The sequence below is a fragment of the Lepidochelys kempii genome, chromosome 5, assembly GCF_965140285.1.
Source record: "Lepidochelys kempii isolate rLepKem1 chromosome 5, rLepKem1.hap1, whole genome shotgun sequence".
Lineage (NCBI taxonomy): Eukaryota > Metazoa > Chordata > Testudines > Cheloniidae > Lepidochelys > Lepidochelys kempii.
In genome coordinates this window covers 16198304-16218452 of record NC_136384.1, presented here as the reverse complement: position 1 = coordinate 16218452, position 20149 = coordinate 16198304, and the positions used below count along the sequence as shown (strand labels likewise).

At 43.5% G+C, this 20149-nt stretch overlaps 1 protein-coding gene across 5 annotated transcripts in view; it reads left to right on the top strand.

Annotated features, from left to right (window-relative positions):
• MYO5B (myosin VB) overlaps positions 1-20149 on the top strand; it is a 374454-nt gene that overhangs the window by 211187 nt on the left and 143118 nt on the right. For all 5 annotated transcript variants that reach the window (XM_078852710.1, XM_078852708.1, XM_078852707.1 and 2 more), the window contains exons 8-11: positions 1896-2003; positions 5058-5167; positions 8276-8541; positions 19090-19171. In XM_078852710.1, coding sequence (XP_078708836.1) covers positions 1896-2003; positions 5058-5167; positions 8276-8541; positions 19090-19171 — 566 coding nt within the window. The remainder of the gene's footprint in view (positions 1-1895; positions 2004-5057; positions 5168-8275; positions 8542-19089; positions 19172-20149) is intronic.

The following is a 20149-nucleotide window of genomic DNA, read 5'->3' as shown; positions in this document are numbered from 1 at the left end:
CCAGCATGGCCGTTCTTATGTTCTTATTCACGCCCTTCCATTGAAGTATACATCACTTCACTTACCTGTCTGGGTCTATTTCTGCCAATCTGTAAAATAAATAAGCAAAATATGAAAATACAGATATATGTCCACATTCACCTGTAGGAGGTAAGTAAAGATTAAGGTCTCTATCTTATAGATGACACCAGCACACTTCATCTAAGCTTTTTCATAATTCACCAGTGGAAATTTTTGACCAAAAGTAGCTTTGTAATTTTTCACACTAAAAGATGCTATTGTCCAGAAGCTGCCAGTAAGCAGAAGAAACTGTTTTCAGGGGGATACATAGAAAGGGGAGCATGGAACAATGATAGATGGTACAGAACAGTAGTTGTGAAATGGTTTAACAACTTTCAGTATTAAAGAAAACCAAACATGATACACAGTAATGTTTTATAGTGTACCCTAATGCTTAGAGCAGGGGTTCTCAAATTTCATTGTACCATGACCCCCTTCTGACAACAAAAATTAATACATGACCCCAGGAGGGGGGACTGAAGCCTGAGCCTGCCTGAGCCCTATTGTCCCAGGTGGGGGAGGGGGGCCAAAGTTGAAGCCCAAGAGCTTCAGTCCCAAGAAGGGGGCCTGTAATCTGAGCCCCAGGACTGAATCCCTCAGGCTTCAGCTTTGGCCCTGGATGGTGGGACTTCAGCTTTGGCATCAGGCCCTAGCAAGTCGAAGCCAGCACTGGTGACCCCATTAAAAGGGTCATGACTTGGGGTCCCAACCCACAATTTGAGAACCGCTGGATTAAAGCAAATTCAGGAAATTTCAGCTTGCAAAGTGTCACAAGAAATACTGTAAAGCAGAACACAGTTCTACCGTTCTGCTCTAGATTGCTGGGTAGGGGTCTGCGTGTCATTCAGTAGCACCCAGAAGGTCAGCATCTTGGTTCTCACCATGCTCCTTACACTGAACCGTGTTGTGTTGGGCTTTCCATCTGAAGGGCTAGAGTCCTTCCCCTGCTTGGCCACCCGCCGATTCACTTTCTGTTACAGCTTCAGTCTTGAGAGTTGAGCGCCTTGGCCAAGCTTATGCTGAAACCAGAGCCCCAGGGTTTTACCAACATCTGTCTCCTTTCCTTCATATTGGCGCTTGCAGTCTCAATGTGTGCTGTTCCTGTGCTCCTGTAAAAGGTTATGGCAGCTGTTCTGAATGCTCAAAACTTTGAGACACCAAACCTCCTGGGTACTCTCACTTGCTTAGCACCAGGCTCACATAGGATCTCCAGGGCCTGAACTTTAACAGCAAAAGGTAGGTCCACTGATTGGAAGCCATGGCACACAGTGGAAGTGCGCAGCTGCACATGCTCCGGGGACCTTCCCTCTAAAAAACACGTTTTTTTTCCCCCTGACTGCCTGACATACATACTCAAACTCATAAACTTTGGGGTCTGAGTCAAAGTGGGTCTTTTCTTCCATGACCGTCTCTGGCAGAAATGTTCTGCAGACCAAAATTCAGCCCTCTGTGACACATGTAACTTCCACTGTGGGTTTGTACAGGTGTAACTACTTGGAACTTCGAGAACAATTCTCTTGATGTACAAAAAAGAACAGAATCCAGCTCCTCCTCCTCTGTCGAGTTGGCACTACCGGAGATATCTGGAATTGAAAGCACAATGTTTTTATTGCTAAAACAAGCAGATCTGATTGTGTGCACAGACTATTTTTACATTGTCGCTTTCTAGAGCAGAGCTTCATTTTAAGGAGACCATCTGCCCTCCAAAGGTGGGCAGCTGGGGGGGGGGGGGGCTACAAGGAGAGTGTTCTAAAGTAAGTACAACGAAATGTAAGCAGCAGGTTATGTGCCTCTCATTTGCTGATGCATTCATTCTGTGTTTGCTCTTCTCTTAGCATGTGCTGAAGACTTTTTCTACACTTCTCTGGGAGGCGAGACAACTATTGATGGAGTTGATGATGCCGATGATTTTGAGAAAACCAGACATGCTTTCACCCTGCTTGGTAAGGGATTATTTGAAAGGGTCCAGTTGGAAAGCTTCCTAGTAAAACACTTGGATGTCTGTGTCTTGCAAAGGCTTTCAATATTTTGCACAAGCTCTAATGTAATAATGTAACCTGCAGAGGCATAAATCCATTTGCTTTTTGACCTACTTAGTTTTACCTTGCTCTCTGTGTAGGGAATGTGGGAGTTTCTCACACTCACGTCAATAACTAGTGAAACAGAGGGGGGGAGGGGAATTGGGAGAATGACTGACTAGAGATTACCCCAAAAGGAACATTTTAGGTTTAAAGCGACATCACAGTTTTGATTTAGTCTGTTTTGTTCCTGTGAGTCTGTTTCCAGGAAGTGCAAAAATATCTTTACTTTCTAACTTAGTTCCTCTTCAGCCTGGCTAAACACAAGGTGATGTGTGTCATTGCATACACCATCATACTATCCTTGCCAAGTATCAGAGCAATGGAAATAATGGGCCAAATTGGACTCTTGACTGTGTAGTCAGTGGAAGCCATGCACATGCAGCCAATGGCAGAATGTCCCAATATTAATAACCATATGCAGCGTTCCTATAGAGTACAGTACAGCAATCTGCCACCGAGGTGACCTGACTGCAATACTCACTACTTATAAGGAAAATAATTTTTAATAGAGGAAATAATTGGCGCTCTCAGAATCTTCTACATTTACAGGGGTTGATTCCTATTCTTTAACTGTAGTTAATCTTTTAAAAGTAATTTTTAGCTCCTCCCTGCACTTCATTTTATTTCTTCCTATTTTGGAAGAGGAGTTTTTAGCACTGTGTGTGCTGCCTGCTATGCGAACACGGGGTCGCTGACCTTGTGGCTGCACCGATCCCAATCGCAGGGGATTACCATATACACTGTTACAGGCGCGTCCTTTACTTACCCTTCCAGGCTGAAAGTCTCTGAATTACACTCAAATTTCAGATGTACATATTTTTCTCTCTAATTTCTCCTGGTCCAATCTCAGGGGCTCTACTCCAACCTCATCCTCTTTGGCCTCTGCTGCTTGTGAGGAAGTCAGTTATCCTCTCCTGCTTGACATCTTGCTCACACTAGGCTTTTGAGATACTGTCCTCTCGTGGTTCTCCTGTCCCTCCAACTCTTTTGTGTGTCTGTTTTTGCTGGCTCCTCCTCTTCTCTGTTGCACTCTGAGGGTGTCCCCAGGTTCTATCTCTGTGCCCCCTAGTCTTTTCACTTCTGTCTCTGGACAGCTGCAACTGTTTACATAGTTTCAATTATCTCTATGCTGATGACTCATAAAGTTCTCTCCACCACTGATCTGTCTCCTTCTGTCCAATCCCATGTCTTTTCTTGTCTCCGTGACATCCCACTCTTGGATGTTGTGTCAGGACCTTAAACTGAACACGGCCAAACCTGGCCTTCTCATTTTTCCCTTTCAAGGATTCTCCACTTCCCACCTCCTTTATTGCTATAAACCCATCACCATCCTCCGCATCTTTTAGGCTAGTAATCTGATTTCTTTTGTCTCCTCCCTTTCTGGCCCCTTCCCCCGCTCCAGGCTGCATCCAAATCCTGGTGTTTCTCCCTTCTTAACATGTTCAAGGTCTGAATGTTTGTTTCCTTTCACCCCAGAGCCAGATCTCTTGTTCAAGTCCTCCTTACATCCTGCCTTGACTACTGCAGTGTCCTCCTCTGACCTCCCACAGACACTGCCCCTGCTTTAATGTCTGCATTTTGTGTGGACTAAAGTCACTTTCCTTTTCTGTCAGTTTGATTATGTCATGCATGCTCTTCAAATCCCTTGACTGGCTTTGTGTCTCCTCAAGCCCCTCCCCTCCACTAGTGCTCCAAGCCTATGTGCATGTGTCAGCTTTTCATAAAATCACCACCATGCCTTCTTCCACTCAGCCATCCATGCATGATGCAAACTCCCTGCGCTCATCTGCAAATCCCTTAGCCTGTCCACATTTACATCTGATAGTGCCATAGAGCAGCCAAGTACTATTGCTTTTTGTTAACCCTACATTATTTTTTCCATCGCTGTTAACGACTAAAAAAAAAAATCTCTGGAAATATAAAGGCAGGCTTGACAGACTGAGAACATCCAGAGCAAGTCATAAACCTGTAGAACATGACGTGAGAAGCAGACAGTGAACGTTTAAAGAGGAACAAACATCTGCTGAGATTTGAAGTGAGATTTTGTAGGGTAACAATATTCAGATTTCTGCGAGCGATGTTCCTGCTGGGGAAGCTGAAAAGAATCTGTCAGAAAACACTTGAGGAGGGAAAGTCTTGCACCAGCAATGGAAAGCCCTTAACAAGTACACCAGTCACACACTTGCAAGTTTTTTTGGCATGCAGTTTTGGATGTGCATTTTTTTTGTACATCCAAAAACTTTAAATTGCACGTGCAAATGGGAATGGGCCCTGCAAACTGTGCAGTCAGCCACGTAGCTCGCATGTTAAGGGCTGTATTATACAACTCTCTCACGTTGGTGAGCTCTCACTCATATAAGTGATCCCAGTGACTCCAATGGGGACTATTTGAGTAAATGCTCTTCCTTGGCACTATTAGTACTCAGTAACCATTTTTAATACTGGCTTACCTCAGTAGCATAGCTTAACCTGGTTTCACTGGTATTAGCCTGCAATTTGTGCACCACAATTGTTTGTACGATCTTACAGTTATTACAGGTAAGCAGTTTTTCCCTTTTGTGTTATAAAACACAAAGCAAGCCCCTATGCAGTTGGTTGAATTGAAATCCCAAATGAGTTTAAATGATCATCATAGAGTAGTTTCTTAGCTTTCATGCAAGTTTTAAAATGGTATCCAATCCATCTGTAATAAAATCACCTTGATATGTCTGTTTAGGGTGTGAATATTTAACAGTTCATATGAGAAGTTTCTCTTGCAATCTCAGCTGTCACCTTGAATGATGGTTGTTTATTGAGGGCATTCTGATGGTTTTTGAAATCATCCGTCCGGAAAGAAAATCAAACCATATAAATATTTTAAAAGAGAGTAAAACACTTTTTACGTTGTGAAAATTGGATGTCAATTGTTTCTTTCAGGAGTGAAAGAGTCCCATCAGATGAGCATTTTTAAGATAATAGCTTCCATCCTGCACCTAGGAAACTTGGAAATTCAAGCAGATCGAGATGGAGACTCTTGTAGTATATCAGTAAGTTTTTAGCAGGCACAGAAGATACTGTGTGTGCAATTTAGTGTATTAATAACTCCAGACAAGTTGCCTGTCTCTTGCTACAAAGGATGCCATCAAGTGTGTTTAGTTAATACCTTAATTTCTACTTATTTATTTTCTCTTGTTTTATTGCTTTTGTAGGCAACTTGTCAATAAATCTTATTTCCCTGATGTGTTTGTCTCTTTCCAGGAAATCATGCAGTCTCACTTCTTTTTCTGTCATTCTTGTAAAGCAATGTGAATGTGTTAGCTTACTTCCTGGGTTTTTAAAGTATAATGGTTGTCACCCTTAAAAACTGACCAATTGCCCTAGCAACAAATCTAATGTTACCTCAGTGTTTGCAGCATTCCCTAGAGTAAATATTAGGGAAACAGAGAGAGTATTGCAAATACTGAGGTAACACTTCAGAGAAACAAATACTGTGATACTTACCCCCTACGCAAGGTAAAATTGACAGGTCTTTAAAGGCAACCAGTGTATTAGACTCAACGGCGCTGTCTGCGGAATAGTGTTTGGGAATACATGCACCCTGTGGGAAATGCTAGTGCTGAATCAGTAGCTGCTGGTTCATAAGAATCCAAAACAATGGGCTACTGCCTCCTCTGTAAATAGTTGACTGGTTTTGGATTTCTCCCAGATGCAGAATATGGTCAGTCCTGGTGTCTCGCAAATACTTCGGGGATTTAAAGGAGAATGGAATGGGAGCATCTTTTGATACCTTTTCATACTGTAATAATTTTCAGTATGTGTCAGAACTCTGGTCTAAACCATTTTCCCATGTTCTTATGGTTCTTTTGGTTTCTGGGTTCGATTTGGGATGCATATTGCAGCACAGCCTTTCAGAAATGGTAGTGATTTTGGGTGCTGTTTATATATTTATCTTTGGGTGCCCAACTTGAAATATCTTTTAAAAGGGCTGAATATGTCCTTAAAATCAGGACCCTTTAAGATATTTCCAACTGGATCCAGAATTCATCACTTTTGGAAATGTTGGCCTGTCAGCACGAGTGTAAATGCTGGAATAAAGAAGTGGTCCTATTGTGCAACTAATTAAATTACCTGGTTTTGGTTGCTGGAATTCAGCGCTGTGAGAAATGAGGCTGCCATATATTTGTCATTGAAATGTAGCCATCCAGTATGCAAAAGAGTACAACATAGATAGCAACACAGGGTGGCTAAGGACAACATTTATTTATTAAAAGAGTACTAAAAACCAAAGATGCCTTAACAGTGATTCCCTCCATTGTTTTGGTGTGTTTAGTCAGACAAAATAAATAAAATAGCGAGTGTATGAATAGTGTTGTCCTCCCAATTATCACGATGTCCCATACTGAGTTTATTCTTAATTAAAATATAAGGATGTGCTCTGCACATATTGCGAGTGTTACTCTGGAGATGATGCAGTGTGCCATTAGTTGGACACGGGGGACAATTTGTTTTAGATATTTGGCAATCTGGGTGCATAAACTAATCTGCTCCCACAATGCTGAATTCTATAATGGGTTTAGCATTGTTTAATTAAGTTTAAATGTGACTGCATGATATAAACTCCGTCCTGGTTATTACTTTTAATCAGCGATCAGAAAAATGTGGCAGAGCAAAAAGCATCCTAGAGGATTTTAAAAGGCATTCTCTCCCTCCCCCTCTTCCCCCCACCACCAATTATCTAGCTGGGTATTTTTGTTTTACTTTCTTTTGAAGTATGATGTAATGTTAACAAAAGACTGAACAATTTCCCACTCTTACAAGAAAGTGCCTGCAGGCTCACTCACATGTATTGTATGAAACCCAGCAACTGGCCAGGACTTCGTTGGTTTTTGCCACTAAAAACAAATGTGAACTTAAGACTCTTAACTAACTGCTTTTTTAAAAAAATAACTGCTGGAAAATAGGTCAACAACCACCTAATCTCTCATACTTTGGGGACCTAATTATACCAAGAAATCCCAAGAGTGCTTTGCAAAAGGCATGCTGTAATTTAATAATACAGTTGGCAGTGCCAAGCTAATGATTTAGAGTGTGATCCAAAGCCCGTTGAAGTAAATGTTGGAGTCGTTGCATTCACTTCAATGGGTTAAAGGTAAAAGGAATCCAAGATTTCACTTTGATGTAGAAGGAAACAGCAGCAGCATCTCCAGACAGGGAGTTCGCCGCCCCCCGCTCAAAAGCCAAATGGTTGAAGTAGTGTCTGGCAGTGGTGGTATATTTAGGGGCTTGTCATAACACAAGGAAGTACATCTAGAGTAACAGAGCCAGCCATCCTGGTTTTGGTTCTCAATCACTTAGTGGGAGTTGAGGTTGCTCAGCAATTCGCAGGACAGTGTCCTTCGAGAGCTGGTTACCTGTTAGGTGTTGCATAGTTTGAGCTTTGTAGAAGGAACAAAACTGAACCACTGATGATACTCTACTCCTTTTTATGAAGGTTATGTCGCTTAAGATGCTCAGTGCACAGAGAAGCCATACAGCATGTAGTTCTGTTCTTGCAAAACCAACAGCGTCGTGTGGAGCTGGGCTCCATTAAATGTATCTTCCCAAAGACTAGAGAGCTTCAGTTAAACATTCTCATTTTTATGTCATCTCTGTCAGCCAAAGTTAAACAAGATAGAATCTCAGATAGAAACCAAGTGCTGATTTCATGTTTTGACCCTGATCCTGGGAAATCTAGAATTAAAATTCCATTCTGAATCAAACTTCTCTCTAGGAATCTACCACCAGGGCATTCATCTCTTCAGTGGTTCACATTATTTCAAGAGATTATCTCATTCTGAATCTATTCAGTCAAATAAATAGTCCCTACAAATTAGTTATCCACAGTTAACGACTAAATAGGAAATTAACATCATGAAGCCAGTCTGAGGTTGGTTAAAATCCTAAATTGCACAATAACTGTAGTAATGACCAAGCTCAGTGACACAGCTTGTTATAAATGGTAAAAGCTTGTGCTAAAGCTGTTTTGTTTTTTCCTCCCTCCACCTTCCCATCCGAATAGTAGGCAATCCTGTAGCTTAGATATGTGGATGTTTTCTTGTCTCCCGGCCTCAGCTCGCTGAGCTCCTGCTGAATTTGTATTTCTCTTTATATCCTAGAGTCAGGATGAACACCTGAATAATTTTTGCAGATTGCTTGGCGTGGAGCACAGCCAGATGGAGCACTGGCTGTGCCATCGGAAGCTTGTCACAACAGCTGAGACGTACATCAAGCCCATGTCTGTGCAGCAAGTTGTGAATGCCAGGAATGCGCTAGCCAAGCACATCTATGCCCAGCTGTTTAACTGGATTGTGGAGCATATCAACAAAGCCCTGCATACCACCGTCAAGCAGCACTCATTCATTGGGGTTCTGGATATCTATGGGTAGGAAAGGCCTCTGTTTCTTCTGCTTTCATTGGCCCGTCTGTTGCTCTGCTTCCTTTAGCTTGCCATGTTCTACTTCAGTTAAACATGAGTTTTTAGAAATCTGATCCATGCAAAATCTGTTCCCGAATGGATTGCTAGGGGAGACTGGATTTGCAATACATTGAATGGTAGAAGTTGCACTGAGCAGGATTACTTGTAGCCTGATCCTGCTAAGTGCTGAGCTCCAGGAGCACTGGTGTCATCCTCTGCCTTCCCTAAAGTGCCCAGCACCTTGCAGGGCAATGTCCTTATTACTTTCCCCCTCTAAAACAATGGATCAGGCTTGCAGGAAACTCAGACGCAGTGCAACTCTCTTTATAGGGAAGTAGAATTATGATGACTTATTTAGAATACCCTGTCTCTGTATTGGGCTGTTCGTGCACAGACATCATGAGTTCTCCTTTCTATGGGCTCCGGCCTAGGAGGGTGACATGGTGTGATACAGTTGGTGACCTGTGCTAAACCAGTAACAAAGTCCTTGCCCCTGAGAGCTTACAGTATGAGGGAGCAAGCTGGTACAGCGAAAAGAGAACAAGCACAGAGCATCGTGTGTTGTCTGTATTACAAAACTGGAATCCTGCTTCAGCTTTCAAAGCCTCCCCTTCCACTCTCTTGCAGACTTGGGTCTGTTTGGATGTAGGGCTTTGGTCCGGGCCAATCTCTATTCCATGTGAAGGAGGAGGGAGAAGGGGCTTTTTGTATATTAAAAGTCCTGACTGCTTTCATTGCATTCCAATGTGCATATAGACAGGTTTCAGAGTAACAGCCGTGTTAGTCTGTATTCGCAAAAAGAAAAGGAGTACTTGTGGCACCTTAGAGACTAACCAATTTATTGAGCTGTAGCTCACGAAAGCTTATGCTCAAATAAATTGGTTAGTCTCTAAGGTGCCACAAGTCCTCCTTTTCTTAATGTGCATATACTGTCTGTATTAGAGCAGCCCTCCATTTAGACCAGTGATCCCCAAACTTCTGAGGGTAGCACCCCCCATACCCCTGTCCATGACCCCTCCCAGGGCCAGGAGCAGGAACATGGCACAGGAGGCTGGGGGACGACACACAGACTGGTGTAAGGGGGCTGAGGCTGGGGCCGCAGCTGGGGGTGGGTCTGGGGCCAGGAGCGGGGCCAGGGGCAAGAGCGGAGCTGTAGCCAGGCTGCGGAGGGGGCCGGAAGCTGGGTGTGGCTCCACTCCCTCCTCCAGCCTCACCCTTGGCCCTGGGCCAGGAACAGAGCCACAACCAGAGGCTGGGGACAGGAAGCTGATAGGGTTGCCAAGCCTCCAGGATTGGCCTGGAGTCTCCTGGAATTGGCATCAATCTCCTGGTGACTACTGAAAACAATCTGGGAGATTTTAGTAGGATATTTTAAGAAAATGACATTGTCATGTTGGGGGGAAAAAATCTCTTGAAATAGCTTCAGGGTTGGCAACCCTAGGAGTGGAGCCATCACCGGGCTGTGGTGTGGGCCAGCACCTGGACCCCTGGCTGGGTGTGGAGCTGGGCAGGGAGCTGGGCCATGGCTGGCAGTAGGGATGGAACAGAGCTGGGGGGCGGGGTAGGGCTCGGGTGGTGCTTCCTACCCTATCTCCATGAGGGCTGGCCTGGGCCCTGCCGTGCCCACCTATGAGGGACACGCCACACAGTTTGAGGACCTCTGACTTAGACTAAAGGATGACCTTGTGACTAAGGTACAAGACGGGAGGTCCAAGAGCTGGATTCTCTTCCTAGCTCTGCTGTTGACTTGCTGGGCGACCTTCAATTAAATTGCTCAGTGCCTCAGCTTGCTTAGCTCTGAAATGTAATACCTGTGTCACAAGGGTGTTGTGAAGCAAGATGGGGTTGCAGCGCTCCTAAGGTTTGGCCCCGCCACCTTGGCTGGACCAGATTTGTGTGAGTGGAGTTGTGACCTGGCTCATGGGGTTGCTCACTCAAATTTGGCTTACCCAGACTCATGTCATCGTGGTGGCTGGGCCAAACCTGAGTGGAACAGGGACTCCAAATGTTAGTGCCTGGAGCATGAAGCCAAGTCCAGCCAGCCCCATGGGACAGGAGCCTCAGGAGCTGCCACACGACCCTTTGAAACATTCCGGTAATCCAATTTTGGGTCCTGACCCACGGGTTGGGTAACCCAGCCTTAGAACTTAGCCCAGGTTTGCCCAAAAGCTCATGTACAAGGATGGGGATTCCCTTTTAACCCAGTGCAGCCTGCGGCACCTTTCATCGCCTGAGCTCAGGGGCCAGCAGCAGAGTGCTATAGCAGGAGCTTGATTGTTTCCGTACCACTGCTGCAGAAAAAGAGCTGGGCAGTCTGCCGCGTCCCCAGAAGATGCGGACCAGTCAAGGGTGGAGTGAAGAGTGGGCCAATCCATTGCTATCCCTATCCTTACAGCTAAAGGAAAAGAGGTGGAACAATGGGACTGCCAGCAACCCCCTGAAGAGCTGGAAGGGGGGACAGCTAGCTAATCAGCCATCCCCACCCCGAAGACGTCAGGTAGAATGGACCAGGTAGATGGCCACTGGCCCGCCTCCGTACAACTATTAGATGTAACAGGAAGCTCAGGGCCTCTTGTGAATAAGTGATTAGTGGAAGGGCAAGGCAAGATGCCAAGCGACAGAGAAAGAAGCCCCAACACCAGGTAAAAACCCACCTGATGGCAGGCACAGTCAGAAACTTGGCTTGTCAAATCCTAATGAGTTTAGAACTCAAAATGGTACCCCACTCTAGGTGTGTTTTGAGTTTATTTACAGAAAGCTCACACAATCCTAGTCACTACTCAGTTAATGGAAATGGGGCAGGATTCTCACTTCTGCATAAAACACCATGGGATTTTTAACATTGTTTTCTCATGCCTGGGAGGTCTGTGATTCCATCTGAGAGAAAGCCCCTACCCTCAGCCACCAAGCCCTCCCATCCCCCCAGCCCACAGAAACACAATGCTAAAGCATCAATGACGTACTGACTGTGCTGGAAGAGACACTGCCTACACATTCAATATCCGCACGTCCTGCAGCACCTTTATGATCCTGGAAGGCTCCCATCAAAATACCGAGCCAGTATGACCCTGCCTACTTTGGGATCTGATAACAGATCAGTTTGAGGTGGTGTGGCTGTTGGCATAGGGATTTGTTAGCACCTAGGGTGACCCACACGGATACTACAAGATCCAGAGAATCCTTGAGGCCAAGAAGTTGCCAGCTGCAAACAGCATAAGCTGAGGAGTGGTTCTAAAGGAGTATAAGTCAGAGGAGCTTTTACAAAAATATTGTTTCCTGTCCAAGTTGCCTTGATTCCAGAGAGATTCCCTGTGGACTGTAATGTGTCAGAAAAATACTATTATTGAAGAAGGAGCCATATGGACTGTGCCAGGAAAGTGTAGACAAGTCAGTTGACATCAAAGTAAGAAACAGACAAACACTTGCAGAAACGTAAAGAAAAGTTGATTAGAGGGTAATGCCCATGAAATATTAAGTTAGACAAGAAAACCTCCATTACTGTGATACAACCACAGGACCTTTCTGCTGAAGATCATAAAAATGTGTCTCCCCTAAAACACTGAACCAAGATGACACAGTCAGTCTTCTGCCCAGTAGATGCTGCTGGCGTAAGAGTTACTAGCTGGGTACAAGGGTGTGAGCTGAGACAAAGTAAGATGGTCCCCAGTTCCGATGCCCCTCTACCAGATGGGCATTTCGTAACTTTTTTTGCTTTTCGGAGTATTTCATCTAGTTTAATGTGGGGATTGTGGCATTAATAAGTTCTGTATTATTTCTTCCTTCTGAAAGAGTGATGTTGCAGGACTTGTCTGTGTGTTAGCTTAGCAATCAGCTTCCTTATTTTCCCTCACACATAATCAGACCTGGGACCTTTTAGGCTGGGATTTTTAGACCCCTTTGAAAAGGCTAGCCTTAGCACTTATTAACATTTTTTAAGTGAATTGGTGTATGTATTCAGTGCTAGTGAAAAGTTCTGAATGGATGCCTGTGGAAACCAAAGTCCTACAGAGCAGAGGCTCCCCATGCTGCCCCACCAACAGCAGAGGAAAGAGATTATTTTACTGATTCCATTAAGAAATGATTGTGCAGGGTTCTGCCCTTAAATGTTCATAGGGAAAACCAGCAAAAGGCTATGCACCCCACCAGAGGGCAAATGGCAGTTCCTCTAGAGCTAAACCAGTGATATATTCAGGAACGCGCTCAGGACTGGACTTGGAGCTCCCAGCACTGACTCCTGAGGGAGCCTTGAACATTTATAATTCATTATTAGGGAAACATTACTATTATAACACCGCATATATGGTTCTTATCACCTTGAATCTTGATTAAGGTTACATTGTACTATATATATATATATATTTAAGACTATATTATATCTTGGAATATATTTAAGGTGTCCGGCCAAATCCTGGATGTTATCCCTATGGGAGATGGGTGTCTGCTCTCTGTACCTTTATCACAAACCCACGATTTGTTGACACTGAAATTTTGTTTCCAAAGGAACAAAAATGTTGTGTCCTTGAAGGATTTACTTATTATCCAATATTATAGCTGAGGCTGATAGTACTGCTAAGATTGCCTAATATTGCCCATTATAAGGCCCTGGTTTTCAGTCATTTAACCAACTGGGCTAAACTTTTCTGTGCTAGATGTCTGCCTCCGGGTAAATTTTTTGTGTGTGGAAAATTTCAGCCAAAACAGTTCAGCCGTTTCTGAGAACAAAACTGAAGAGAAATTCATTGTTTGGCCCATGTTGAAAAAATTCTGCCCACGCTGCGCATGCTCCAACCTTGGCTGAACAGGATTTCCCTGCAATTGCAGCTCTTGTCTGCAGCAGTGTGGGCTAGGTCTGGGCACCTGAACTGCAAGACCAGGGAGCCTCTCCTGTGCTCTCAGTGTCTCCCCTGCTGGCACCCAGGCAGCATGGTGGAGGAAACTGCATAATTAGAATATGATCGGGCTAAGAGCTGCCGGATGGGGAACGGAGAGGGTGGGAAGGGAGAATAGGACTGGATGCTATGGGTATGGGTAAGGAGAGAGGGAGATTGGGACTGGTGAGGAAGGATTCTGGGACTTGGAGGAAGAACCTGAGGTTGGACAAGAAGCCTGGGGAGGGAGATTGGGATTAGGAGCCATCGGGGCTGGGAAATGTGGGTGGGAGAGGAGTGGAGCAACTGGAGGGCAGGGTGGGGTAGAGAGACAGATAGGAGGAGGAGCTGAGGCAGAAGGAGAACTGTGAATTGCTGGGCAAGGGGACTGGGAGTAGGGATGGAGACTGGAGGGGTGAAACTGAGTTGCTGACCAAGAAGACTGGGTTTGGACTGAGATGCTGTAGGGGTGGAGCATGGATGGCAAGAGGAAATGTCTAGAAAACATGACCTACAAGGCAAAATTGAGAATGCTGGGTTTGGGTAGTCTGGAAAAGAGGAGACTGAGGGGGGACATAGGTCTTCAAGCATGTATATTAAGAGGGGGGTGATAAATTGTTCTCCTTATCCACTGAGGACAGGACAAGAAGTAATGGGCTTAAATTGCAACAAGGGAGATTTAGGTTAGACATGAGGGGAAAAACTGTCAGGGTAGTTAAACATTGGAACAAATTACCAAAAGTATCCAACATACACTGTTCCTCAGCTCCCCATCTTTAAAGTGGGGGTAATACCCTCTCATCTCAGCGGTGCGAAAATAATTCATTAATATTTGTCCAGTACTCAGATACTGTAGTGGTGAGCACTGTAGAAAATCCCATGAAGACATTAACAATTCTGTCTTCAGAGCAGAGTTTGAGTAGTGTGCAGTAAATAAGGCCTGGGGCCGCACATTGAACAATGAGGATAAAACAAAATATTGAGTAGCTGCTCATTAATTAAACACCATCCATTCTGTGCCCGAAATATGGTAGGGGTCTTGTGGAAAAAATAGTATGTGATCAAGTCATAGGTGCCAACTCCAGGGCTGGAGCACCCATGGAAAAAAATTAGCAGGTTCTTAGCACCCACCGGCAGCCAGCTTCCCTCTTCCCCCAGCACGTCTACCCCACCGGCAGCCCTGCTAATCAACTTCTCCTCCTCCCTCCCAGTGCCTCCAGCCCACCATGGATCAGCTGTTCCAAGGCAGGCAGGAGGAGCTGGGAGGGAGAGGCAGGAGTGGGGAGGGGGCGGAAAGAGGCAGGGGTGCAGCCTTGGGGAAGGGTTGGAGTGGGAACGAGGGCAGAGTGAGGGTGGGGTGAGGGTGGGGGCTTGGGGGAAGGTGTGGAGTGGGGGCGGGGCCTGGGGGGGCGGGGGAGGTGGAGCACCCACCGGGTAAAGAGGAAGTTGGCACCTATGGGATCAAATCATTAATGACTGTATCATAATACATATGCACAAGGGGGCATACTTAAGATTGCACAGACAACTTTAATTGTGGAATTTCTGAACTTATGATTGCTTGACCTTGCAATCTTAATAGTCTTTCATTGTATGTTTTATATATATGAAGTATATGTATAGTGCATATGTGGCTGTATAACAGTTTGTGTGTTAAGAAAAAGTATCAGTCTATTCATCCAGTAGCCCAAATTGGCTCCATCATATATACAATAGTAAATACAGTAAAACAAACACCTCAGTATTTTGCATGAAGGCTGGAACTGCTCCAAAGGAACCACATGTCTTAAGAGAACAATTTTTTTAAACTTGGGGGACAAGAGCAATTGCACTGAAATTTCAATATCTTGAATAAATAATAATCCTCCTTTTAAAATGATGGGCTACCTAAATACAGCATTTACTGTTTTGGCCAGGCAGGTAACTGGTGTGAAGTACCTTTCCATAAAGCATTTTTTAATCCTCCATGAAATTACCGTGGTCTGTGGTTTTTTGTTTTGTCTTTTAAAGCAGTGAGGACACAACATTTGATTCATATGTAAACAGTAGGACACTTACTACCCAAAGTAAGGACTGACGCTTTAACTCCTGCTTTTGTGCTGCTTTTTCCCACTCCCAGAACCAGTTACCTGTTTGGTTTTTGGTTTCTAGTGCAGGAGGAAGGTTGTGACTCCCCTGTAACAATTGCCATTATTTATGGCTGAGAGAGTTACTGTGTCCAGGGTACTAGTTAAAAGCTGCCTAGGTGTTACTCTGGCTCCCCTTCCTTGCCTCCCTGCCCAATCCATTCTGTTTGTCATCCTGGCTGCTTTTTATTTATTGGTTGAATTGTCAGTCCCCTGTAGCAGATAGGACGGTATGTGGGAAGGTTTTCTATTTTTATTTTTTGCACCAAGGTTTAGTGAATGCAATGAAATTAATTGAAACAAAAGAGCCATTTTTTTGCTTTTCCCATTAGGAGATCATCATAGCACAAGGTATCTTTCAGGAGCAAGACCTCCTAGTCAGAACACATACAGAGCAGACAAAACAAACCGTTCCATCAATTAGCAAATATCAGTGAAACTGTTTCGTTAGTTAGCAAGTTCACATAAATTGCCTTCGAGTTGATCCTCCGCTTGACAGCTAGCAAAGAAAAATGCTTTAAGGTAGGGCTTTCCTTTTCATGTGGCTGGGCCTTCGTCACCAGGAATATTTGATAAATCACAAGCTCCCTTCCCATTTTTTAATTTGTCTCCTAGATCTTGTGAAAATAAATGAATTCAGCTTGGTAAAAACACCATTTATGTGTGTCTGGCTTCAGTGCTGAAAGTGCATGCTGAGGATTGAAGGCCTGATACCGAGGCTGCATTCACAAGTTCTTTTGATAGACAGCTTGTTGTGACTAGATATATAGCTGCTCTCCTACTGCTGGCAACCTTTCAGAGGGGATTCACAAATCATATCCTAGGCCTCTGAAGTAGAAAAACAGTGTCCACTCTGATATCATTCTCTCCTTCTCTCATTCATGTGCAGTATACTTTTCTGTCTACCACTCTTCCATGTGCCTTCTTCTCTCCCTCCCCCCCCCGCCCTGTCTGTTTTAATTAAATCTCTCTTCTGCTCATTGCTCAACGTGATCACCAAGCTGCTGGAATTTATATTTTTATGGCATTTCAAAAGACTAGTGTCCATTAGTATCTAGAGGATTTAGGTTATTGTGATTAAAAGAGGAGTTCCAAAGACCTTGCTCTTATTAAACGTACTGCAGTAAGATATTTTTCACAGAGCTCATTATACCTGGGACCTCAAGTAAATGCAGTAGTCAAAGAAGGGGGATTGAAATCAAACAGAAACACATCATAAGTTCTTCAAGGATAAATTGTCGAATACTCAGCAATATTTTAATGATGACATGTAAACAGTTTTCAGTTCCAAGGGCCGAGGAAATTTGCTGTACTAAATATTTCAGAGATTGATTTCACTGATGTAGCACGAGGAATTGAATTCCTCAGTTTAGAAACTGCTGTGCTGACTTCTGTCATGAATAATAACATCGTTGATCCGTTGTTTGGGAGGTGGGGGAGGAAACCTTATAACCCTGGTCACTATATTTGATGAGAAGAATGCTGACAAATGTATTAAACCACCTCCTAATGACAGAGTTTTGTTAATAAGCCTGCGAATGTTGGATTTTGTTGAAAGCAATTCTGTTACAAAATGTAAAAGCGACAGCCTATCTAACCTCATTCATTTTCAGATGATTGGAGTTAAGTCATTACATTTGATGGTCTGGGAATTGTTACCTGATAATATTCAAGAAATTGGGAAATTATGAACTAATTTTGGGCTCTATCAAATAATGGGACTCTGGAGAGTGGAGTATTACAAAAGTAAGCCTTAAAAATGACAAAGAGAAGATATTTAAACCTTTTTTCTTTATGGAGCAGTAAGGACATTCTGCCAGTGAACACAATTCCCATTATCTGACCAATTGCCTTGCTGTGTCTTTTTCTTTACAGTAGGCTTATATTAATTACAATTATATTAATTTAAGAAGTAGGCACTGCCGCTTGCTTCTTCCCTCAAAGAATAATTTAAATTATCTGCAGATGTCAGTCCTTTTTTCCTAGACTTTGCCTTAGAAATACTTATTCACACCATTAACACCTGGTGATACCCCGCGGAATCTAGAAAAATGCTTACAGTGTACAGCAGCTGGTGTACAAGTACAGTTATCCAGTTTCATTACAAGTAGGATTTAGCTTCTGGCTTGTTTCAGTGGTTTGTAACTGCCTGATTGCAATTTAAGTTATAGTGAAAGGACCAAACTCTTTACTTGCCTTGCTCCCTTGAAGTCAGTGGAGTTGTGCCAGCAGACTTTAACCCAAAGTTGCCATTGCAGTGAGTTCAGTGCTGCCCCCCCCCCCCGCCCCGCCCCCAGAAGTCAGTGGCAAAATTTCCATTGGCTTCAAGAGGAGTAGGACGGATCAGACGCTGATGCCATTCTTCAGTATGAAGCTCTTTCAGACCCCTCCCCTGTGGAGGGCTCTCAGGCAAAGGAAACAGAGCAGGGTGTGGGGAGGCAGTGCAAAGGGCACGCACCTCCTGTATGGATTCTCACTGTGAATGAGCTTCCCCTGCAGAACCTGGCGCACTTACGAGTTTGTGGAGGTGCAGAGCTTCAGGATCCATAGCTATGCAGATGCATGTTTTTCCCCCTTGGCCCAGGGATCTTCTTACATAGAGGGCATAGTCCTGCCCCTTGAGTATTGTTTTACTGACCTGGGGCAGCATTTTTCCATCTGACTCTAACCCCAAAGTCTGTTTTGAGATCATAAAGCTAGGGAAAGAGAAGACCTGCAAGGCCTTACAGCCCATCCTGCTACAACTGCAGCATTGTGGAGCGGCGTTAGCTTCTATTATAAACCCTTATTTTCTGGACCCTTTGTAACTTTGGCTTAGATGATGAGTTAAACTGGTAATTTCCAGGCCAAATCGAAAGACAAATTGAAGTCACTGGGGTTAAACCAGTATAAGTAAGATCAAAACCAGGCTCTGATTTCTGGAGCATGAGGGGTTGAATCAGATCTCTCCATTTAAGTTTAACCTTTCTCTTATTGCTGTAAAAATACCCATTTGTTCTTGCCAATTTAAAAGATAAATAATGAAAAAATTCACTGGTATTTCACTTGAATGCTGTCAGGTTTGCAATGAATATTAGAATGAAGACTATAATAATCCCTTCCAAATTCCATTCACAAATAGATATATTTTATATTCCTTTTTCAGCAACTGATAGTTGAGCAGTTTTCTTCACAATGAAGTTGTGTAGCCTTATTATTTAATACTTTTGTTCCCCAAGAGAGATTGTTAGGCTTCCTATCTCAGATGGGGATATAATAGCACTATGTGAAGTGTTACAAGCTGTACTGGTATTGAACATCTGAACAGTGCCTAAAGAGTGAATCTTTTCCAGTCCCTTAAATTCTGGTATGTGAAAATGCAAATCTTGTGGACTAATATGCTTGTGAAGTTGGGAAAGAGGGAATCTGGGGACTCTGATGGATAACTGATGTTTTCTAGCATGTGGATGGTAACATCATTTCAGAGTTAAGTAGATTTCAGAGGAAGCAACACTTACACTGATTTATTCATTGCTCTGCAGGTTTGAAACTTTTGAAGTGAATAGCTTTGAACAGTTTTGTATCAACTATGCCAACGAAAAACTTCAACAGCAGTTCAACTCGGTAAGGTCAGCTGTTTCATAAGATTAATAGAAAACTTTGGATAAAAGCCTGGCCACATTTTCCTGTGCCAGGCTTCCACTTAGACAAACTTGTCTCCACTCTGGCCAGCTCTCACTATTAACATGAATTCGGCAGTTATAGCATAATCCCCACGGGGCAGAAATCATGCAGTAGAACTGTACTATGTTTTCATTGCTAAAGGTGAGTTTTGCTTGGTTTTGGTTTTGTTATAAATCTGAATCTCTTAGCAGGTTTGTAAACAATTTATTCCAACCTGGATCCACTGATGTTTCTGAGTGGTTTGTATGTGAAACCATTGGGAAACTGGTTTTTGCATAGTTTCAACCCCAAACCAAGCTAAACCTGGCTGTTTGCAATGAATCTGTTTCAGGATTTAAAGAGAACTCAGGAGTGGAAACCTCTAGGAGGCTGACCTAACCTGCTGAGAACTGAAACTACTTCACGTTGTATGCTTGTATTATACACATTCTAACACAATTTGTTGTGTTTGTCTTGAGATGTGAACAGATAGATGGAGTTCGATATCTACATTGAGTAGACATAAAAATGTCAGAAACTTTACACAATTAAGGGTCTGATTCCAGTTTCACTGAAATCCATGGGAATTTTGCCATTGACTTCAGTAAAAGCAAGATTTGACCCTAATTTTGGGTAAAGTGGATCTACAAGAGAATTTGTTGAATTTGAGCAACTAAATTCTGTGGGGCAGTCCTGGTACTTTAAAACTGTTCTGTACATGTAGGATGCACAGTTGCTATTTGTAAAGCATCATACTATATATCAATGCTTCTTTAAGAAATTGAGAGGAAAGTGATAGGTTTAATTTGCGCAGTACACAACTGTTTTAATACATACAACTGTTGCTTCTAAAGCAAAAAGATTCAAATTCAGTGATGACATGTTTGAAGAGGTTTTAAAAGCCACCTTTGAAGGAAAAAAGTGCATCTGAGCCAGACT